Source organism: Anabrus simplex, chromosome 5, assembly GCF_040414725.1.
Source record: "Anabrus simplex isolate iqAnaSimp1 chromosome 5, ASM4041472v1, whole genome shotgun sequence".
In the NCBI taxonomy this organism is placed as follows: domain Eukaryota; kingdom Metazoa; phylum Arthropoda; class Insecta; order Orthoptera; family Tettigoniidae; genus Anabrus; species Anabrus simplex.
The window spans coordinates 432631118-432656485 of record NC_090269.1 but is presented as its reverse complement, the minus strand read 5'-3'; the positions used below and the strand labels follow the sequence as shown (position 1 = coordinate 432656485).

At 36.9% G+C, this 25368-nt stretch overlaps 1 protein-coding gene across 2 annotated transcripts in view; it reads right to left on the bottom strand.

Annotated features, from left to right (window-relative positions):
- LOC136874608 (zinc finger protein 708) overlaps window positions 1-25368 on the bottom strand; it is a 38764-nt gene that overhangs the window by 8543 nt on the left and 4853 nt on the right. For both annotated transcript variants that reach the window (XM_068227975.1, XM_068227974.1), the window contains 4 exons: window positions 23904-24021; window positions 16874-16954; window positions 14406-14486; window positions 6393-6475 (listed from right to left, as the gene is read on the bottom strand). In XM_068227975.1, the coding sequence (XP_068084076.1) occupies window positions 6393-6475; window positions 14406-14486; window positions 16874-16954; window positions 23904-23969 (311 nt within the window). In that variant the 5' untranslated portion in view covers window positions 23970-24021. The remainder of the gene's footprint in view (window positions 1-6392; window positions 6476-14405; window positions 14487-16873; window positions 16955-23903; window positions 24022-25368) is intronic.

The following is a 25368-nucleotide window of genomic DNA, read 5'->3' as shown; positions in this document are numbered from 1 at the left end:
TGACGATACACAGCTTCATATATCTCACATTATTTTCCATGGAGATAAAAGAACGGCTTCCTTTGTGCACAAAAATTTGCTTTACAAACATTAGGTATATCGATCGACACCATAAAGGTCAAAGAACTTCAATAAATAACTTCCTAAATAGAATAAAAGATAATGTCGAGGTGACCTCGATGTTGGACCGGTTACAGTAAACTATGAGGTCACCTTGACGTTGGACAGAAAATGGTTAATAGTGAAACAAAAAGGTTTGCAATAATCGGCCATAAACAATAAGCAAGAAGGTGACACATCTGCTTTCCTTACAGAAATACCTAAAACCCTAATTGGCCTTATGGCCCAATGATACTGAAGCTAAGAGTATACTAAAAGTTGTAACTAAAGCGGAAATATTTAACGCCGAGACAAGATTACGAAATATTGAGGTTGAAAAATTTAATCACCCAGTGCAAGGCTGAATGGGGCGCAGCAGAAGGTAATCAATCTTGTTCCCTTACATTGCATATTTCCCAGTAGGGAATAGAAATAGACTCTTCAGACTTCACCAATAATCCTACATTAAAACCACAAATTTGCAAACATAAATGAACAGAAAGATGTTTGAAATTTTCCCCTCAAAGTACCTGCAGGTGCTATCACATGCCGAGGTAAATTCTGGCATTAACCTGTGTCGCTAGATCATCATTAAGCAGGCCTTGCTCCTGCCTACTCGGCTCACATGAAGTCAGACTCCCAAGCACTGGAGCAATTCAGACAAGATGGTCCTGAAGTGTCCTGATTTTACACTTCCATAAGGGTAAGCTTCCAGAACACTTAGCTGATAGGCTCGATTCCTGAAGACACCCCAAATTTTGATAGGCTAGAAAATCTATTTACAAGCCTCTGATAGGTTGATTACAATAGAGGAGGAACCTGCAGAAGTGTTGACAACCTAGCTTCATTAAAACAAACCAATCCTCTTTACCAATAACAAAAATGAAATTTCTTAGACTCTAGGTTTGCTTTTAGACTGTGAGAATGCACCAATAAATCCACAGTAGAGCCATCCTCCAGGAGAAGATGAAATTCCTCGGTAGCTTACAAGTTCAAGTCCATTGACCTAGATGGCTGAAGAGAAGGCATGCAGTTTAAATAGTTTTGGAAGGAGTAACCCTGGTACTATTATTATTATTATTATTATTATTATTATTATTATTATTATCATCAATGTGATGAACATCTGCAGAAGTCTTGATGTGACGAACAACTGAAGAAGAAGAAACAAGAAGATACCACATTTGAAGCAACTGCCTTTCAACTACACATTTTACATTCTTCTCAACTAGACTATTTCAGCTCAAGTGTGATGTTCTCATCTTTGGTGTATTTAATTTTAATATTATACATTTAGCCTCTTTGTTGTGATTTTATGAAGTTATCATCAAAGATCTTATTAATGAATATTTAGCCAATTTCAGGTGACTTTATGAACTGTTCATCGAAGACATTAGAAATATCTTGTGGTAAATTTATGACATTTTTATCAATGAACTCCAGTATTTTGTTCTGAATTGTCTCAATCATCAAGATACAAGTTTCCTTTCAAATGCGTTTTGTGCCATTAATCTTATTTAAATGCTTGTGTGCTGAAACACAAGGGCCGAAACATGTCCACCTTTGGTAGATGAATAATCTTTTTAGATTATATTTTGCATCGATTAGGTAGTTATTCTATGTATTTTTTCTCAAACATTATATTACGTTACACAAATCACATTTATTTCCACATGTATATACTAATTTTTTCTTTCATGAAGTGAATGTCTTGTTTTTATGTTCATAGATTTATTTGATGCCTCTGTTTATAACAGCCCCATACACAAACAGTTTACCTTTCATTCCAGCATTGAAGAAAAACGCAACCATACTCCCTGCAAGGGTAGCTCTAAATGACGTCACATGTGCATAGCCTTACAAAACATATTTTCATCAGCTAGATGCCTTAGTTCAGGTTTTCTACAAGATAAGTTACATCATGCTCTTTGCATGCAGTATTCACCATCTGAACATTATTGGATTTATATCCCAATTCTATGATTTTTTGGAGATGGTGAGGTGCTAGAATTTAGTCCCGCAGGATTGCTTTTAAATGCCAGTAAATCTACCGACACTATGCAGATATATTTAAACACCTTCAAAAATACCACTCGACTGTGTCAGGACTGAACCTGCCAAGTTCAGATCAGAAGGCCAGAACCTCAACTGCCTGAGCCACTCACCCTGGCATTATAACATGTAGAAACTCTGATGATCATACCAGAAGGAAAATGTTTTCTTTAGATTTTATCTACAATCTGACAACCGATATTTCTACTATGTGTGCAAAGTTAAAATTCATCACTTCGGTGGAACTAAACAATTTATGTAATATTGACAGAGCAGTGCGTTACTTCTGTGAAGAAATGTACTTACTGTTCCTGTTACAAATCTAAACAAAAGGCCTCCACTTCCTTGATGGTTTAATTCTGGCAGTGATATTTGGAAGTTAAAAGGGTACGGCAGCAAAGGAATCAGCTCATACGTATTTCAAAAATAAAATTATATCAAAATCAAAAAACTGAACCTCATAATACAACATAAATTTAACACCAAAAACTCTGTAATTTTCCAACAATAATTTTATTACATATAAAATCATTCTTTACTATAATTAATGTCCTACAACCTCAACCTCCTATTTGTATCCATTTCTAAACATGCTTTCGTACCCCACTGTCGGCAGCACTGAAGGTGGTTTTCCGTGGTTTCCCATTTTCACACCAGGCAAATGCTGGGGCTATACCTTAATTAAGGCCATGACCGCTTCCTTCCCAGTCCTAGACCTTTCCTGTCCCATCGCCGCCATAAGACCTATCTGTGTCGGTGCGACGTAAAGCAAATAGCAAAAAAAAAATCTAAACATGCTACGATAATTATCAAATACAGTAACTGTAAGTGTTGCACTGAACTATGTGGCCAGGCCTCAGTCAAAAGTATCCAATCATATCTACAGTAATCACTCAAAATAGAATTCATGTGTCTTGGAAATATTCTGGTAACAGATTGAACATGTAACCATCCTTGCAATCAGTATGATTACATTATATTATTTAGATCCTTACATTTTAAACCATAATGTGACTTAACTCCCTCTCCTTTTTTGCAAATTTGGTAGCTTGCAATTCACCCATCACAGCGTGTTTAAAACAGTGCCTTCTTTGGCGTGTTGGATTATAATTAATATAAATAGGATTTCTCACTGTATAAATCAGATGCCCAGTATTTCAATCTCATTTTACTTTTCTCCCTTGAATAAATTTGCCTCTTTTTTTTGTCTAACAAATTTTATCACAATGCCAGCTGGAGATTATTGATGAAATTGTTTCTTCAGCTGGCAGCAGGTCACAATTGTCTCTTCATTCATATTGATACCAAGTGCTGGTCCAAGTTTCTTTACCAGAACATCAGGGTCTTCCTTAAGCAAATCTGGAAATCCAGAGATCTCCAAAATATTTCATTCATTTCATATAGCTTTATTTTAGTTTTTCCTTAACAAAATATTTGTAATTTTTAATTATCTTATTCAGTTTATGCATTCTATAAGTGCTTCATTAGTTTGGTGTTTACTTCCAGATATTTATGTACCGTAAACTGGGGTTACTTTGTGACTGCAGGGGTTACTTTGTGACAGGTGCGCGCCAAATAATAATTTCATATTTCGCGGGATATGCATTGATGGTCTGACAATGAACACTATATGTTTTCACTCCTCAATAATGCTGCTACCTGTGTGTACAATGATAATGTCCTAAGTGTTGGATTGTTGGCAACAGAGATCCTTTTGTTGTATTGTACTGAGCATGTGATTTTGTGAACAGCAAGAAACTTTTGTCGGCGACAGAAAACGTTAATGAGGTACACACATCAAAGTAAGTGGAAATCTTAATTTCATGTTTCCTGATAAAAATGCATGATTCTCATGACACTTTGAGCTTTCTTTCAGTTATTTATGTTAAAATAAAATAAAGAGGAGAAGTTTAAGGGGTAATTTTGTGACAACAATGACTCTGCCACAAAGTAACCCCAGTGTTCTAAAATTCTTTTTTAGTAATGTGGAGTCTGAAAACGATATTCCACTATACTGAAGCAAGAATGTCCATCTCTTGTTAAGATCTAATTGAGAAATAGTTAAAAATGGTCTGAATAATCTACGTTCTTGATGCAGGAAATGTAGTATTTGCCCTCTAAGCCAGGAAGAAGTGCTGAAGCACATGTATAACAGGGCAATGGATGTAGAAGGTGATGCTGTGAAACAAGCTGTAAGTAAGTTTCATTGAGCACTTGAATCTCAAAGGGGGTAAGGTAACAAATAATGGGTGAAGAAAGGGGAGATGTATAGATGTGCCACCTGGAAGAGGTATGACAGCTTCAGATTTTGACACTGTAGATGAGGTTCCTAGCTGTAGTGGCACCGACGGGAACTGTCCCTCAAAGAATATTAACGACACCCGAAATGAGAATTAAAGTAAAAATGACAATGATGACATCTGTTGTGAGTCAAAAGACAACTCGTTGCATGAAGAATTTAATTCTGACTCTGAAGAACTTCCTATTCGTGAAAATCGTATCTTGGAATCCGATGATAAGATTGTTGGGACACGCATAACTGTACTGTCCAAGAATCGTAACAAAAGTATACAAACAAGGTGCAGTTGTCAGTGCTATGGATAGCACCGTGAAGTGGGTGGATATCAAAGTGCAGTTCTCAGTGCTATGGATAGCACCATGAAGCGGGCGGATATCAAGGACGAAATACAGTATGCAGATGACAAAATATGGTGTAAAATTAGTCCAACCATACAAAGGAGAAAACTTGAAATCTATGACATTCCAGAACTCACAAAACACAGCAAAAAGTAAATAGTTTGTAAACTATTCACTCTTTAATGATGCAGATATTTCAAGTGGTTATATCTCAGGTTTTAAAAAATATACATTGTGTTGTATTATCATGGTTATGAAAGAAATTCTCCTTTTATATTTAGCCAGAGTCTTAAGTAATGACTTAATGGGGGTAACTTTGTGACATCTGCACCAAACATGGAAATACAATGGTAAAAAGATTGTGTCACAAAGGTTTTTTTTTTTTTTTTGCTTGGGGCTTAACGTTGCACCGACACAGATAGGCCTTATGGCGATGATGGGATAGGAAAGGTCTAGGAGTTGGAAGGAAGCGGCCGTGGCCTTAATTAAGGTACAGCCCCAGCATTTGCCTGGTGTGAAAATGGGAAACCATGGAAAACCATTTTCAGGGCTGCCGATAGTGGGATTCGAACCTACTATCTCCCGGATGCAGTGTCACAAAGTAACCCCACCTAACGGGGTAACATTGTGACAAGTTCTTCTTGAAATATTAAGTGATTAAATGTAAATACACATATAAAAATTATTTCAAAACATGAATAAAGGATGGAAGAATACAACAATATGGAAAAACCTTAATACATACTGATATTATTCTTATTAACTTGAAGAAATCGCCAAAACTGTCACAAAGTAACCCCAGTTTACGGTACTGAATCCAAGGAGTTGGATGATATTTTTCTTACTCCTGTTTCTTAGATTAACTATACCTTCCTTGATGCTGCATACTAATTCATACAACTTTTCCACACGTAAAGTTTCTTCAGCCTGCTGTTAGGAAATACCACCTAGTGAATGTTCATTGCAACTCAGATATTTCCATTTCTCTTGACACATCAAGAATGTTCAATTTTTTCATCTGTCAACTGACCATACATACCATGAGGAACGCAACGATTTTCACTAGATTCAACATACTGATATTCTTCTCATTTTCGGGTTGGTTACCCAAAATTTTCAGCTTACCACTTCAATGTGATGAGTAGAACTTGACTGTGATGTACTATTAGATAGTAATAAGTTGCTAAAGGTAATGACCAATCTTTTGGTGTAGTAATATTCCATTCATATTTCCACAAATGTCATGAAGCAATTAATATTGATAACATCAACAAACAAAGCACTCTTTATATAACTAGACTGATTGGATTCAATAAAAATTACCTATTTATCTCCAAATTACACAAATTGTACAGATCACTTGAAGGGTTAATCTTACTCTTTTACCAGGTAAATACGTCAGCAGACATATTTTGCATGCCGATATCATATGACATTAAGTTTTGATTGGATCTCTTTTCTACACACTTCAAAAATCTGACTACTGCTGCTGCACTTGAAACCGAGAGCTGGGGATCCAGAGGCTGAAACTCCACCACAGGTCCAGAGAGGGAGCTAGCAAATACAATAGATTCCATGTTGGAGTATAACTAAACTGTACTTACCTGCTTTCTTCTTTGATGCATGGATCTAGTTGATCAATTGTTTGTTCTTCTATGATCATCTCTTCCTTAATGGCTGCAGCAGTCTATAAACAACGAATAAGAAAAGTAATTTAAGATAAGTACGGACAAGAGATAGCAAGAATCAAAATACACAAGAAACAGGTCATGAAATAAATGTCATATTTGCACAATAATACTATATCTTGTTTGAATATATATTTTTTTTTTTTTTTTACAATCTGCTTTACGTTGCGCCAATACAGATAGCTCTTATGGCAACAAGGGAATAGGAAAGTGCTAGGAGTGGGAAGGAATTCGCTGTGGCCTTAATTAGGGTACAGATACAGCATTTATTTGGTGTGGTAATGTGAAACACAAAAACATCTTCAGGGATATCAACAGTGGGTTTTGAACCCACTATCACCCCAAATGCAGACTCAAAGCTGAGTGCCCCAAAACACACAGCCAATTCACTTGGTAATTTAACTTGAATGCATACAAAAAACCAAATGTGATAGTAATTATGAATAGGAAACTAAGGAAGACAATACTTACTACAATATATTAATATCCCCAATTGATGAGAAGAAAAAATGTATATCTAGGTGTACTTTTTATGACAAAATTTATTAGACATAGGATCTGTGATGCTATATTCCTCAACACACTAATATATACCACCACACTGAGTGCAGTCCAAATGTGCAAGAGTTTAATATACCTTAAATTAGTAAATGATGAAGAGCTCAATTACCTCATCCAGGCAGAAATACATCTCTGTTCTTGGAGAGGAAGATATACATTTAATTACGTAAAGCACAAAAATGACCGAGCTTGATAGCTGCAGTCGCTTAATTGTGGCCAGTGTCCAGTATTCGGGAGATAGTAGGTTCAAAGCCCACTATCGGCAGCCCTGAAAATGGTTTTCCGTGGTTTCCCATTTTCACACCAGGCAAATGCTGGGGCTGTACCTTAATTAAGGCCACGGCCGATTCCTTCCCACTCCTAGCCATTTCCTGTCCCATCGTCGCCATAAGACCTATCTGAGTCGGTGCGACGCAAAGCAACTAGAAAAAAAAAGCACAAAAATGTGTATAAAATGATTTAGTTTTACGTTTTTTAATGACTTCGTTCACAGTGGGCAGCTTGCAAAGTCGTATCATTCCTGCATTAATGTCACAGACAGAAATGTTCACGGCACAATCCAAGACGACCCTTCCCGTAAGTGGAAAAGGATTTTAAATCTTTCCCACGACCTTGGATTCTGCCACAAAGGGGAAGAGCTCTTCAGAAACTCCAGGCACCATATACCCAGAAGAATGATAGCTAACTGCTTGATAAATACAAAACAGTTCAAAGTACACACAGATGTAACCTGAATAACAGATGAAGGTTCAATGAAACAGATGGACATTGTAGTCATCCATTGAAAATCCAACAAATATTTTAGCAAACTGGTAAATAATACAAAGAAGTTGATATAGAAAAGAAGAGGCTTCACAAGCCTTGCTTTCATGACTTAGGACACAAGTACAAAAATTAACAAATGGAAATTATTTGGGTGATACTTGGTTCACAAAAAACAATCACAAGTTCCTCTGTTAACCTTTTAAGTGCTGAGTTACCAGTTGACTGTTTGCCACCTCAGTGCTGAGTTTTTTCATTTGTATGTAAAGTAATGTGTAGAAGCCTCCATTTTTAACTTATCAGTGGGGTGATTAGCTTAAAATGTTTATAAATGTTGGTTCTTTATAAATCTAAATGCAAACAGAAAATCCTACACTTATGTTCAATATTACATGGTGAGAAAACAAAATTACACTTTAGCGCCCATGTGTACATTATCTTTACACAACTTAAGGAGCCCAAAATAATATTATTTCCTAAAATCTCTAGGCAACTAATACATGTAACACGTTAGAAGTACATAAGTTTATATTTTAAAATACTTTCAAAAGCTGGAATGTAGTGATAGTTCAATGTTTTCTGATACGGATTTGTTCAGCTACCTGCACAAACTCCACTGACATAAAAACCTTTTAAAAAATCAATGTATTTTGGGTTGTCATCAAACTCTACTTGTCTCTCAGAGTCTGCTACAGTTACTTGCAAGTCTGGTGGACAAAAGTAATCTGGCTGCCATAGCTCTTGAACTCACCGTGTTTTCCTTTTTTTGTTTAGGAGGCTCTTTTTCTCTCTCACATACAATATTTCTGGCACTTTCTGTATCACTCTCACTTTCAAAATCAATTAAAAAATTCATTAAAATCATCATCTTCATCATCACTTTCCACCATGGTTAAGAACAGAAAGATTCTTTGATTCCAAATAACACTGCTGCAAGAACAACTAGATTGTTGCTCCATCATGTTTCTTTACATCACAGATGAACTCCATGGACGTGTACAAACAGCTCTGTAAGTAACTTCCTGAAGCTATAGTCTGTGATCAATTAGTTTTAAATAATGTCCAACAGATGCCAGAACATATCAGAGATCAAATTGGCACTCAAGATTTAACCAGGAAACTCAAAAAAATTGAAGTTTACTCACACCATGCATAAATGGGCGTAGCAGTACTGGACCGGCAGCGTCAGTCCATCTATAAGCGGGTGTAGCACTCATCAGATTAATACTTTCAAACTGTTTCAAATCCCTATGAATATTTTGCAAAATATGTCGAATACAATTCTGAGAGATGATTCCCTCCAGATTCTAAAATGTAATCTATATAACTCTTAAAGTAATTGTCAATTAAATAAAGATAATCTGTTAGGCGCAGCTGCCTAAAAACACTGAATATTGTGATTAACATTCCTTACATTTCAATGAGAAATAAAGAAAAGTTATTCCAATATAATTAGTCCAGCACCTGCACTAGCAATACATCTTGGTAGGTGTGCTTGATACTGACTGATAAGCTCAAACTGGCAGAAATTTGCAAAATGCTTTCAACAAAGAATTCATTATTTGAAAAAATTATTTCCAATAATGGACTAATAATGTTGGAATTATGAATTTACTTATTGAGGACAAATATTCTAAGTACCCTATGGGAACTAAAATCTATATCAGTTAAGGAGATGTAATTAAATTTCTGTTTTTTGATCCATGAGCAGGTAAAACCTTTATGGTTTCCCTAGTATTAGGGCAGCTATCCACACTGGATTCCCTCCTACCCCCCTTGTCTAAATGTTAGTCTTCGAAAGGAACAAGTGAATGTCAAATCAAGTCATTACTATACAGGGAGATAGGAACCAGAAAATGGACACACAAATAACTGGACAGCATTGGAAATGAACATAATACAAAATGGGGAATATGAAAGGACAACTCCACACCTTAACAGTGCCAGTCCTAGTTTTCTCTTTCTGTTTGTGTCCATCTTCCTACGCTGTTCTGTTATTGTGTTCATGTGTTCTTATCTTTCTATATATGACTTGAGCTGCCACTTCCTTGTTCTTTTCAATTACTTAAGTTCCCAAAGATAATTCCAATGGATGAGTAGACAAACACTAGCCCTCATCCCAACAAAGCTCCCTGGTTCAGTCTACAAATGGTCACTGTTGATAAACTTGACCATAATAGGTGCTGTTACTTACTCCTGTATTGACTTGTACAAATTCACTTTCAAAAAAATTAAAATAGTGTTATAGTTAAATCCACCTTGTCCATAAACTTTCTGTTAATGAAATTATTTATTCATCGAACATGTTCCTAGAGCAATGAACATTCTCTTCATCAGCGATCGTAAAGTTTTACAAAAAGAATAAGAGATTTGTATCATTTTTCATTAGTTTAGCCTAAATTTAAAGAACTATTATATCAAAATCTTTAATATCAATGAATAAACAATGAAAAATCGTACATTAGGAAGCTACTCTCTTCTTCTGTACGGTAAGGCCTGCTAGGGACCACATGTCAATTTCACTTCATCTCTTCATGTTGCTTCCTCTTCCATTCTCTCCAGTATTCCTGCATCATTGGACTATGTTTATTCTTTACTCAGACAACTTTGGACTTTTCTTTCTTACCCGGAATTCCTCCATTTTTTGAACTTTTTATAAATCTCTCTTTCTATAGTTTCCTCTCCTTTATTTTATTTCTTTCAAAATCATTCTTTACCTCCTGTTTCCAGCTCGTTGTTGACTTTCTCCCAGAGGTACCTTAATATCTGTTTTGTTAATCTGCTTTCATCCTTTCTATAGATTTGTCAACAAAAATAGCAATCTCCATTTCTGAACTGTTTCTGTTATATTTTCTGTGTTCTGGCTTATTTCCTTATTACTTCTATTTTCCATTGTTCTGTTGTTTTAATGAGTCCTAAGAAGTTTCTATCCAGTACTTCCAGTTTATCCAAACTAGAAAACTACCACCACAGACAATATTCAGTATTAAGATGAAGCTAAATGAGAATCACTTCTTAAATACACTCAAGCACTTCAAATAAAATACTACTTTATATAATGGATTTTTATCTGCAATTTTTTTCATTTAAACTTAAATCAAAATTATTTTCTATCCAAGACAAATTTCTAAATTTACCAAAACATTTATGAATTTAAATTTTTGTGCTGAATATATTGTCATGTCACCATTAATGTCTGTAATATATGAATATATTTTAACATGTGTACTCCCATTGCTGAATATCTGCTATGTTTAACAGCATTAACATGTTCATTACATCTTACAGCCAAACTTCTTCCTGATTGTCCAATGTATTGCAGCTTACATTTTGGCATGTCAATTTGTAAATACCTGACACATTTTCATTTGAATAAAATATTATTTGTATTATTATTAATTCTTTCTGTGATCGCAATGTTCCTTTCCTTGAAAATTTTAGCCAGTTAATAAGTCAAAATTTATAATTTCATTTTTCTTCTTTCAATCTATAAATAATCTTGTTTATACCTTATTTTTTGTTTTGTTTATCATTCTATTAATACACTTTCTGGAGAAACCATTGTCCCAAGTAATCTGGTGTATTATATTTATTTCTTTTACATAATTATATATAAGCAATAGTATATTTATAGCTCTAAAAAACAATTTGTAAAATGTTGCATTTTTATGTTGACCTGGATGACTGGAGTCATATCTAATAATAGTATCTGTTTGGTATGCAGTCCCTACAAGAGCCTCTGTTGTTCTCAAAAGTGGAAAAGCTGGCTGGTGATCATACAGAGGGTAAGATTCAAATGGATTACATTTTCCCTTTTTGCTCTTTGCCGCTACCTTCCGATGGACATCAGGAGGTGCAATCCCAGTGAGGTTGCATAATTTTTCCAAATATGTAGGCCATAGGCAACCAGTGATAATTCGAAGAGTCTCATTAAGAGCGACATCCACCTGTTTGGTATGATAATATCTACATCACACTGAGCACACACATTTGGCAGCAGAATAACACAATGCGAGTGAAGATGTCCTCAGGGTACTTGGCTGTGCACCCCATGTGGTACTTGCTAATTTCCACACCACACTGTTCCAAACTAACAACTTTTGCTTGATATTGAAGCTGTCCTTCAGAGTGGTCTAGTAGCCTCTCTGTTCTTAAGATGAAAATTGCAGACGAGTCATGTTAGGATTTGGTTTCAATTGCTTCTCCCTATAATAGGTAGTAAGTTCTTCCAGAGTATCAGGCAGCGTTTGTTCAACAATCTGAAACTGGCTACCTTGTGCAGTAGTAGCATTATCATCTGCATAGATGAAACTATCCGTAGAGGCTGGTCATTGGTAATAATAATGGGGTATGGCCTCCGGAGAGGCCTGGTGCAGGTCTTTTCCTAGTAGACGGCCTATTAGGCGACCTGCATGTCTGTGAAAATGAGGGCCCTACCTAGGATGATTTCTAATGGTGAATACGCCACACTCACACACCCAGCCCCTGAGTCATTGGAATTAACCAATTAAGGCAAAAATCACTGACCCGGCCAGGAATCGAACCCGGGCCCCTCTGAACCGAGGGCCTGTATGCTGACCATTCAGCCAACGAGTCAGACAGGTCATTGGTGTAAACATTAAATAGGGATGGTGCAAGGACACTTCCTTGAGGTAACCAATTCTCCTGGGATCTCCTATTCCTTTTCCCCTGAAATTTAACAAAACAATCTTCTATTTTGAAGGAGGTTCCTTAAGATGTGAGTTGATAATCTTTGGTAATATTATAGAGTTCTTGCAGGAATACTCCGCGGTTGACTATGTCATGAACCGCTGATAAGTCGATGAATACCGCCCCTGTGCTTTGTCCTCTCACAAAACCATCTTCAATATGTTGTCAGTTTCAGGACTTGTGATGTGCTATTTTTTTCTCCGTCCTGAATCCAGCTTGCTGAGATATAAGGAGTGGCTCTAGTACTCCTGTTAGTCAGTGAAGTATAAGTCTCTCTAGCACCTTAATGAGATGGCATCTTTTACGGTCCTTTCGATCTTTGCCTGGTCTATGAATAATAACAATGTACATGGTCCGTTATTGGAGATTATAAATTTTTTCCAGCTAACTCACTCCTGGTTGCCAGCGTTTTGCCCTCGTGTGCTAGGGTGGGCTCATCAGTTGGTACCTAGCACACTTACCAATATGCTGGCTAGTGCATACCGTGGAGGCCATTCCGTAGGCTACTTGGAAACACCGGCAGTGCCATTGCACTAAGAGACTTTGGCTCATTACCAAAAACTGATGCCTGCCTAGCCATCAGATGATTTAGATGTTGATTCCCATAGGGAATCTGAAATATTTGTCCCGGATGAGTAAATTTGTAATACCAATGTAAATCGTCCGTTATTGGACATTATAAATTTTTTCCAGCTAACTCACTCCTGGCTGCCAGCATTTCGATAACTATATCATCACCAGAACAATGATCAGCTAAACATATCAATCTGAACTTTAGTACGGAAAAAGTCAAATGAACATTATTTCCTGCTGTGTATTTTACACCTAATTTTCAGCAAAATGTAAGAAAAGTACAATGACTTGAGTAGCAAATAATGAAACAAGGTACCATGTTTCTAAGGTATTTCGGCAGAACTGGCACTTCTCCAGATATATCCCTAGTAGTAACAAAACCAGCTGCCACATACACTATAAAGAGGAGGGCCTTACGAATGTACCAGCTGCCCAAGTCCTTACCCAGGGGGGATGTAGGAGGGGTTCAAATCTCCTCCAAAATAAAAGTGAGCTTGAAAAATGTAAACAGCATATATGGGTTTTGAAATAGCCTCCAATAAATTAGAAATATTATAAAGACAATCATTTGTAAAATAAACATGTGAATTCAACCCATAAAATCTGTGCCATATTTAAATGTTTCTCTATGAATATACTTGACAAAAGTACTGACAATATAAATGGAAATTTTAACTATGGTGAGGTATGCAGATTGTTTGTTTTTTATGTTCTTAATACTTTTGCACAACAAAAAAACCATTTCAATAAATATATAGAAATATTTTTATGTTATCGAGCTGCGAGAAAATATTTTTAAAATGAAGCAAACTTCTAAATATTTTTAATTCTAAGAGTGAACCATGTTGTTACCTCCAATTTTTGTACAAAGGACAGAGATCTTTGTGTCACACTGCATGCACGTGTTAATGCAGGTTCTGCCCACCAGACCACTATGAATTTACCTTTCTATTTCACCTCCTGAGTTGTAAAGGGTAGTGCTATAAAACTACTTCAAACTTTTCTTTTTGTAAAATAGATTTGAAAGCAAAATAATATACTTTTTACTATAGTTTTTGTATCCAGAAGCCACCCCTCCAATCCTAAACACGTCCAAGAAAATTCCCTGGGTAGGGCCTTGCAGGTGCCATACAGTACCTAGCAGAATGTGAGGAAAATATAAAATCTGTGAAGGAAACTTAGCAAAGTACTATTTCTGCAAAGGACGTGCTAATTGTCTTAAAATGGGAGGTCCCTCATGGATATATGTAAAGTAGTTTTCTCACAATTACCACTATCATGCAACAGCTTATCAGAAAAATAGATTAATTCAAGTCGGTTCACCTGTGTTGGTCCTGGCTCAGTCAACTCTGGTTTGATTTCCTCTTTCAAACATGTCAATGACGACTCAACTTCAACATTTTCCTGCAGAAAAATTAACGTGTTAACAGAAATCTTCAGACACAACTGGCTGTATAACACAAATAAGGATGTGTTTCATCTGGATGCAATGACTGAGGAAAGATCTCTCATGTGGAATGAAAATTTAAGAGCTCCCTCTACAGGCAGCAATTATTACACAATATATATATTTTATTTTTTTAGTATCTGCTTTATGTCACATCGGCACAGAGAGGTCTTATGGCAACGAAGGGATAGGAAAGTGCTAAGAGTGGGAAGGAAGCAGCTGTGCCCTTAATTAACATACATTCCCAGCATTTGACTGGTGTGAAAATGGGAAACCACGGAAAACTATCTTAGGGCAGCCAATAGTGGGTTCAACCCCACTACCTATCAGTTGCAAGCTCACAGCTGCGCACTCTTAACCGCACGGCCAACTTACTTGGTCACAATAAATATTCTAGGCCTCTCTCTATGGGTAGCTTTCATTGCACAATTACAATAGATCATGTAACAGGAATATAACAAATTATTGTAAATAAATAAATGAATACTGGATTAAAGCCTTTATATTTATTTAATGAAGCTTAGCTTTCAGCAAAATTGCATTGGTCTTCATCAGGGCATGTTAAGTTCAGCTTCTCCCAGTGAGCAAAGAAATTCAAAGAAACGTGGAAGCCATGACCGTACCATCCATGGCCTACCCCATTAATTGGACTCAAAGATCGTTGAGCTGTGATTCACCGCCCTCTGTCGATTGTTTCATGAGTGCGTCCCGCTGTTCCATGGTGGTGTTATGTATGTATTTCTGCAGTAGGCTTACAGGTCTCCATGTATTTGATAACCTGAAGCCGTCTCCCCTGTTGATGTTATTTGGGCGCACGCTCAAGAAACCATCGACAGAGGGTGGTGAATCACAGCACGACTATCCTTGAGTCCAATTAGTTGGGTACACAGTGGATGGTAACTACATTTAAACCTTATACCATTATCTGATCAGTTATGATTAACTGTCAATCAATCAATCAATCAATCAATCAATCAATCAATCAATCAATCAATCAATCAATACTGATCTGCATTGAGGGCAGTCGCCCAGGTGGGAGATACCCTATCTGTTGTTTTCCTAGCCTTTTCTTAAATGATTGCAAAGAAATTGGAAATTTATTGAACATCTCCCTTGGTAAGTTATTCCAATCCCTAACTCCTCTTCCTATGAGCAAATATTTGCCAATATTTGTCAATAACTATATCATCACCACAACAATGATCAGCTAGACTTATCAATCTGAACTTTAGTATGGGAAAAGTTAAATGAACATATTTCCTGCTGGGTATTTTACACCTAATGTTCAGCAAAATGTAAGAAAAGTACAATGATTTGAGTAGCAAATAATGAAGCAAGTAATCATGTTTCTAAGGTATTTTTGCAGAACTGGCACTTCTCTCAATATATACCATCCAGCTGCCACATACACAATGCAGAGGAGGGCCTTATGAATATACCAGCTGCCCAAGTCCTTATCCAGCGGGGATGTTAGAGAGGTTCAAATCCCCTTCGAAATAAAAGTGAACTTGTAAAATTTAAACAGCATTTATGGGTTTTGAAATAGCCTACAATAATTTAGAAATTTTATAAATCAATCATCTGCAAAATAAACAAGTGAATTTAACCCATAAAATCTGTGCCATCTTTAAATGTTTCTCTATGAATATACTTGACAAATGTACTGAAAATATAAATGGAAATTTTAATTTTGGTGAGGTATGCAGATTGTTTGTTTTTTATGTTCTTAATACTTTTGCACAACAAAAAAAATCCATTTCAATAAATATATAGAAATATTTTTATGTTATCGAGCTGCGAGAAAATATTTTTAAAATGAAGCAAACTTCTAAATATTTTTAATACTTAGAGTGAACCATGTTGTTACCTCCAATTTTTGTACAAAGGACAGAAATCTTTGTGTCACACTGCACGCACGTGTTAATGCAGGTTCTGCCCACCAGAACACTATGAATTTACCTTTCTATTTTGCCTGCTTGAGTTGTAAATGATAGTGCTATAAAACTACACCAAGCTTTTCCTTTTGAAAAGTCTATTTGAAAGTAAAATAATATACTTTTTACTATAGTTTTAGTTTTCAGAAGCCACCCCTCCAGTCCTTAACACTTCCGAGAAAATTCCCTGGGTAGGGCCTTGCAGCTGCCATACAGTACCTACCAAAACAACGTGAGGAAAATATAAAAGCTGTGAAGGAAACTTAGCCAATTACTATTTCTGCGAAGGACTTGCAAATTGTACCTAAAAATGGGAGGTCCCTCATGGATATCTGTAAAGTAGTTTTCTAACAATTACCACTATCAGGCAACAGCTTATCAGAAAAATAGATTAATTCAAGTATGTTTACCTCTGTAGGTCCTGGCCCAGTCAACTCTGGTTTGATTTCTTCTTTTAAACATATCAATGACGACTCACGTTCAAAATTTTCCTGCAGAAAAATTAATGTATTAAGAGCAATTATCAGACACAACAGGCAGTATTACACAAACAACGATGTGTTTCATCTGGATGCAATGACTGAGGAACGATCTCTCATGTGAATTGAAAATTTAAAGGCTCCCTCTAGAGGCAGCAATTATTACACAATATATTATTTTATTTTTTAGAATTTGCTTTATGACACATCGGCACAGAGGGGTCTTATGGCAACGATGAGATAGGAAAGGGCTAAGGGTGGGAAGGAACTAGCCATGACCTTAATTTGACTGGTGTGAATATGGGAAATCTTAAGGGCAGCTGACAATCAGTTAAAACCCACTATCTATCAGATGCACGCTCACAGCTGCGCATCCCTTTCTGCACAGCCAACTCACTTGGTCACAATAAATATTCTAGGCCTGCCTGTATAGGTAGCCTTCATTGCACAATTACAATAGATCATATAACATATCATATAACAAGAATATACCAAGTTTCACAAGCAGAAAAATGCTCCTCATGAACAGAACTCACAGAATTTCCAGCTACACAGCCATTAATTACCTTTATAACAACCTTGTGATTCACACTGCCACCTGCCATTAAACAGAACTTAACAGGTGGCCATTATATTCACTCCCAATAAATCTGTTAGGTTTTTATGTTACAATTATCATACACTGATGAGCAACTGAACTAGTTGCTCCGGCCTAGTTACATTTAGCACCACATTTCACCTTGATGGCGACAGCAATGTGAGACATACTGTTCCATGACCACTGAGAAGCCCCCTTTTAACACTAGAATGGCTGAGTATCGTACATTCCTAGAACACCGGTAAAAGGTCATTTTGAACCATCATAAAATATTCTTGGAAACACTCAAATTAGAACTCAATAAGGGATGTATTTTCTACTGTATTTCCACAAATTTATTTTATACACTGAAACCCAAATTTTGTGTATGGACCTTTTATATTACTAATGGACACATGAATAATCATTAACTACAGCATCATTTCTGTGTTTCCATAAATTTAACCAACTGAACACCTATTGTTAGCCAGATGTCCACATTGCAACCATCATACATTTTCAGAAATAAGAAATACTTTAAGAACATTAAAAACAACCTGAACACATTTCGTGCACACAACTTCTACTTTTCATGCACATTTTCTGCATACTGCTTTGAGACACTTGCTGCAGCCATCTCTAGACTTGTTGCCTTTACACACTTGACACTTCTTCTGCTTCTTATATGGGCATAGTTCTACAATCTCCTCATTTTGTCAGAATTGTTGTTTCCCTTTCGTGTTTCTGGGTTCTTCTTTCATGCGATACTCATTGTTACTTGAGTTTGCCGTGCGCTAAGAAGAAAATATTCTTGTTCTTCCTCCCTTGGTACACTGCAAAGGTGCACTATATGTTTCCAGTCTGTTGCAAGATAGTTGTAGAGTATAAATCAGACTTAGACTTCTTCACCTCAAATGTGGATTTCGTAATGCATGTGGCTGATTATTCCCACCAACAAAGACTTCTGTCTTGGAGCTTCTTAGCAAGTTAGAGGGATGCGAAACACCATTATGTCGTCATGTTTCTCTCTTGGTTTAGAAACAGCTCCACAAGGGAAGCACTATGCACTCTCCTGTACGAAGAATTTTACCTAACCAAAATGTATTCGGCAGCCACCCCTTGAGCAATTCAGAATTTGAGTCCATACTTGTCAGGCTTGCTTTTTACAAATTGGGTAAATCTGTACCTGTTTTTGCTAGGAAGTAACTGTTCATCGACGGTTAAATTTTCAACAAACCTGTAACATTGAAGGAAATTTTCCAGAAATTTGTTCCAGATTTCAGAGACAAGATCAAACGTGTCATCTGGCAGATGCTTGGCACGGGTTGATTTCTCATCATAAAGGGTGAATCTCAGAAGCTCTTAAAAATTTACCTTTTGACACTGTGTCCTTCATGAGTTGCTGTCTGTCCACATAAACTTGACCATAGATTACCCACATACACGTCTTTCAAACACAGAACACGAAGAGTATACAAGATGGCAATCATGGCCTCTTACACCTCCAGCAACATGGTCCAAGCCATTTTCTTGCGATCTATCTGAACGAGTGATTCTGTGTGTTGCTTTATTCTTAAATGACATACCAATACATCAAAGAGAGCATGAAAGGCAATAATTACAGAGTCAGCAACTTGGTGGAGAGTATATGTTGTGGTATCTGCCCACGCTTTCAGTAAGTTCACTTGCAGTCCAGCCTTCCAGATGAAGATTTTGAATCCAAGACCTCACACTTGGTTACGTTTTGAGCACTCATCTTCATTGATGAAACACCAAACTAAAATCGGGATATTTGAGGCAGGTTCTAAGGCAAATTAGCATTTTTGAATTCTCCTGCTGACAATTCATCATCTTTCCCTTAATGATTTTTGTCCTCACTATCCTTGCTTGTCTCTAGCAAAACTTCTGTCTTCTGAGTCGGATAGTTCACTTTCAGATTCATCATCCGAATTTTCTAACAGACAACACATCTCTTCAATCGAGAGGCAATCGTAACACACATATTTAAGAAGAACACGTTGTAAATGATGAGATGAATACAATAATCCTCCTAACTGCAGTACTCATCCGACAGTAAGAACTCAACAATACTAATAATACAGGCATAGTACACACTGTTATCCGGCAATGCAAATTCCTGCATTATAATAAGGAATTGTACAGGTGTCAAAATGACTCCTCCTACTGTCTAGGTTATGTTGTATCACAACTGTACGAAAATGTAAATATTTTGCTGGGCACGATACATCACATTATGCAGTACATATGGATGTGAAAATTTATGATATTTGAAGATAAACATAATAGGGGCGCACATACTATTCAAGAATAATTGAAGGTGGGTGTCTTTTGACCCCTTCCACTGTTCTAGTGTTAAAGCACATGGATTGTTTGGAGCAGGGTCGACAGCTTGCATATCTCTGTCAACAGCATTGTAGATGTGCTCAATAGGACTGAGGCTAGGTGACCTTAGGAACCAAAGAAGCAACCTCATACCTGAGGAGAGTTCATTGAAACAATCAACCACAATATGGGAGTAACTGATGGGTGCAATGTCTTACTGGGCACACAAGTCTCCTGCAGAGTACTGGAGATGAAGAAATGGGTGGACATTGTCTGAAAGCAGTCTGTATCGTTCCTGGGTGAAGAACATTGTCAGATGTATTAGGAGTCTTATTTTATCCAAATGATGAGCAGTCCCTCATATGATGATACAGCCACCTCTGGACTGCACTTTACTGCCACTGATAAGATTGCCTCCAGTGCTTCATGACAAACTCATACCCTTTCATTGAGCATGTATTAATAGGTACTAGTTCTGATATGTCCAGGTGTTTTTTCACTTTGCTTTGAGAGTTCAATGGTAGTGTTCCTGACCCTATGTCATTCATTCTTTGTGCCTTGTTACATACAGTGAAGATTGGTAGCTTCAGAACCTTATTACGAGGAAGAGGTTGCCCTGGATGGTATGGCTGCAAACACCTTGTTGTTCTCCAGGATTGGAATCACAAGTAACCTGTTGCATTGTGATCATAGAACTCTTACCCTCCAAAGTTAGTCAGTGGTGACACCTTTTAAGAACACATACTCCATAGCAGATGACACTGGCGATGGTGGTTTTGCTCGACACATACACTCTGGACACACAGGCCCATGGAAGGCCAAAGTCCTGCACAACTTCAGAGAAGGAATAATCCATATGCATAGCACCAAAATTCTGACTGCAATCAAACAATCCATGATCTCATGCCTTACCCTTCAGGTGGTCACCTGCTCCTCACACAACCACTACGAGGTCTGGTCTGTAATTCTTGCAGTCGTGTATAACACAGAACTATTACATTCGATGAGCCAACAAGAGCCACTTTTTAAAAACTGCAGGCATCTACAATTTCATTCTTCACCAGTGTATCTCCTAATGTTTGATTATTCCCTTTACAGAAACTCAAAAATATGAACATTCTGTTCTTGGTAATAACACATAGATTCAGAAAGGTACTTTTGCAACAAAGGGAGAAGAAATGACTAGAACTAAATAGGAAGCAATTGTGGACTTAATTAAGGTTCAGCCTTAGCATCTCTCTGGTATGAAAATTGGAAACCAAGGAAAACCCCTTGAGTGCTTGGGTTGGAACCCACTACCTCCCAAATGAAAGCTCATGGCTGCGTGACCCAAACAGCATCTTCATGAAATAGATTGCTCCAATTAGTTTCAGCACTTGCCATATCATGGCCATGTTCTTCAATCCACAATGCAGCATTTTGAAATGTAACTTAGCTGAAACCCTCTAAGTTTTCCTCTTTGAGGGCTCATGTGTAGGTCATGCTACTGATGATGATAACATGAGGAATGAGCCACAAACTTGAATTATTTTATCACTAAATCTCAGAACTGAGGATGTGATGCAATTATAAGGGGTATTATTCCACCAGTTTCTTCTGGTTTCTCAAATGGAATTTGTTTTTCTAAATGTTTTTTAATTGTTATCCCCCTTTCACATAATCACAGTTTCGGTAAGGAACGCTACATGCATTGAAGAAGTGTACTATGCTTAGACAACAACAGTTTGAGGTACACTTCAGCTTCATGTACATTACTGAAGTCTCTTAGCTCGTAGTTAATTATGTATTAATTACAATAAGTGAACAGCCTAAAAAAATACTATACTACATATACATACAATAATGAATCACTTAACAAATGAATTACCCACACAGTTTGAGTTATGTAACTCTTAGCTTGTATTAGGGAGATTGTAGGTTTGAATCCCACTGTCAGCAGAGTTGAAAAGCAATACCTGTGCTCTGCAGAGAAAGTGACTAGGCCTCATTTAATACACTAATAGAGTTCTGGTATGTGCTAGAGCAATTTGTTACTTTCATTGACCTGTCTCAGTCTCATCCTTGGCTTTGACAATATGAAAGTGACCGAGGTATGAGCAATGCTACTAATACCATTCCTTATGCAGCCAGTCCCTGTTAGGAATGGTGTGAAAACATCGCTCATAGGGTCTGTTGGTCCATGCATTTCAGTGGGCTTTGCAGACTGATGCGTAATAGCAACTTCTGGCTCGGTGAGGAAAGCAACGGGAAACTACCTCACTCCTCATTTCCCTAGTATGCCTCTTCAGTGATGCTTGGGCTACCTATGATAGCTTTTGGTGGAGCTGTGGAGGATCAAACCAGACTTCGGGCTGAATACCCAACATAATAGATGTTCAAAAGACCTTAGATGAAAATAAATTAGCACCAGGACTACTCATAGATCTTAAAAATGTATTTGACCTGGTTGACCACAAAATACTTCTGAACAAGTTAAAAATAACAGGAATTGGTGGTTTAGCACATAAATGGTTCCTAAATTATTTATGAAACCGAACACAAATTGCGATGATTAAAGATACAAAAATTCTAAGCAACAAATGAAAATGGGAGTATCGCAAGGCTCAGTACTAGGTCCTATTCTAGTTTTGATTTATATTAATGACATACAATCTTTAATGCAAAGTGAAAAATGTAAATTATTTGCCGATGATATCTTAATAACTTATAAAAGACTAAGTAAAACACAAATTATGTAAGATGTAAACAGTGACTTGAACAAGTTATCAGGCTGGGCTTCATCTCAAAAAATGATCATAAATGTGACTAAATAAACTAATTAATTGTTCATAAAACAGCCCATAAGATCAGACCGGCTAACACTGTTACACTAAATGACCAAGTAATAGAGAGGGTCAACTCAGCTATGTATCCTGGTATGATATTAAACTTTAGTTTGTGTTGCATATTTTAATGTGTTCTTTTAACGTCTAATGTAAAGTATGTATATATATCTGTACTAGCAGGCAATGCCTTATACCATTGTCTCCTGTAATTTTTCTTATTTTATTCCAAAATAAGGCATTGCGAATTAGATCCACTGATTGTTTTAATCTCATACTCATTTTTCATCACCATTTTTTTAACTCTAATCAGTGGCTACGTTTTAAAATTTTAACTGTCATATGTCATTTCGTCCATCTCGTTCCATTAGGGGCCGATGACCTTAGATGTTAGGCCCCTTTAAACAACAAGCATCATCATCATCATCATCATCATCATCATGATATTAAACTTAACACTTTTCTGGAAAAGCCATATTGATTATGTAATCAGCAAAATTACACCTTTGATAGGAATAATGCACGGATTAAGATACCTTAACTTCTCTCACCAGCAATTAAAGTGCATATATTATGCAATGATCCACCAACATCTAACATACATTAGCTTCATTTGGGAAGATGTAAGAAAGATTATGTTAATAGGAATAGAGCCAGCTTTTGGGTGGTTAGATGGTGTGCATTTGCAGAGTTTTGCCCAGATGTGCCATTTGAGCTCCTCAGTTGGACTGGCATTCCCCTATAGCACCTATGGGTTGGTTATCTGCTTCTTTCGGTCATGCAAGCATCCCACCATGGTAAGGCCCCATGTTTAAGCACCCCCTTATCCGGAGCTACTCAGGCAGAATTAAAGCCACATACTCAGAAGATTACAAGGGGCTGTGCTGAATGCAGTGACAGAGCAAGGGAAGGTGAAGAGGAAATCATTTCTCCTCCACAACATTACCACTGACTTCAGCTTTCAAAAGTGCTATGCAGAATAAGAAGTGCATACCAACAAATTCTGCATTTTCACCATTTATGTGTGTACAATCACATAAATAATTTTTAGTCCATTTAAAAATTAGTATAAAAATATATAAGCATTCAGAACAGACAGCAATATCCTCACACATTCTCTGCACAACAGATACAAGTAGAGTTATGTAATAAGTCACAATCAGTCAGCTGCTATGTATAAGATTCACATCACTACGACATTATCTGGAATGATACTTACATGTGAAAGCTTTGCTGTTCCTTCATGCCATACTGGTTCCTCCTTGATTTCAACTTTCAAGTCCATTTTGCATACCAGATGAAATTCCAGACAGTGCTGGGCAGATAAAACACTTCCACTGGAACATTAACCACAAGCATTTTACTGTTATTCATGTTTGGGTCTTCAGTGCATAGTTAAGTATTCAGTTTTACATGACTGCTGATATTGAGCTCACAGCACAGGACCTCTAGTTTTACCTGCAAATTCAACCACATTTAATAGGTGGGACTGATTTGTGTAACCAAGATGAAAAGCCAGTGACTATACCACTTAATTATTGCCCACTACACCAGGGTCTAATGATTGCTTTGCTGTGCCTCTTCATACAATCCTATCCTGTGCTTCATTGTACATGTACTCTAATGTCTTCATTACATATTGTCCTCTACACCCATACCTTTCTTACCTTCCTGCACATTGCTGAGCATCAGCAAAGCAAATTCAGGGTGTGTTTTACTCCTTAGGTTCAATTTCTCCAAATCACTACCCTCTCATAGACTACATTCATTAAATCTTTATTTGTGACCTGGCCTTACCCATTTATCACAACCTCAACACTACAGGGAATGGGAAGCATTTATGGACTTCTGTGCTAGTACGGGATTGGTAGTTTCAAATACATTCTTCAAGCATAATGTTATTCACTGCTATATGAGTGACAGTCAACAGGTCTACAATAAGACTATATCATAACAGACTTTGAAATTGATAAATCTGTTACTAATTCATGGGCATTGCCAAAGATTTCAATGATATAAACCACTATAGGCTGTGAAATAAGCATCTCTAGTGAAAGAACTGAGAAAGAGAAATCTGTGTAGAGAAACTCCAGGATGAGCAAATCTGACAGAAGTAAATGGATACAATTACTCAAATGTTCCAAACAACAGACATAAGCTGGTTCTGGGTAGAGAAAAATTAAGGTGGCATACAGCAATGCTGTAATAGGAAGAGCAATGGAATGCCAAGTAACTTACTATATGCAAAAATGGGTGAAAGTGACATCCTTGTGGAATGATGAAGTGAGGGGACTTTGTAAATATTAAAAGAAGACATACCATAAATAGCACCAAACAATGACTGGTGCACACAAGTAATTGTACATACCTGATACAGAGTGAAACAAAAATTTGTTACTTCGAAGAAGTTATGGGTAGATTTCGTTAATAACCAGGAGAGGCCTAATTAAGCAGCAGGGAAACCTTTCTGGAAGGTAGGAAAGAATCTTAGAAAGGGGCAGAATAAGTAAATGAATAATGATTTTACTAAACCAGGTGAGGTCACAGTAGATCCAAGGGAATAACTGAATGAGTGGAAGGAATATTTTTAAAATTTCTCAACATAGAAGGATAACTTTCTTGTGACATCAGGGAATACCAAGCTCAAGGGCAGGAGGACAATGTTGTTACTGAAATTGTGCCAA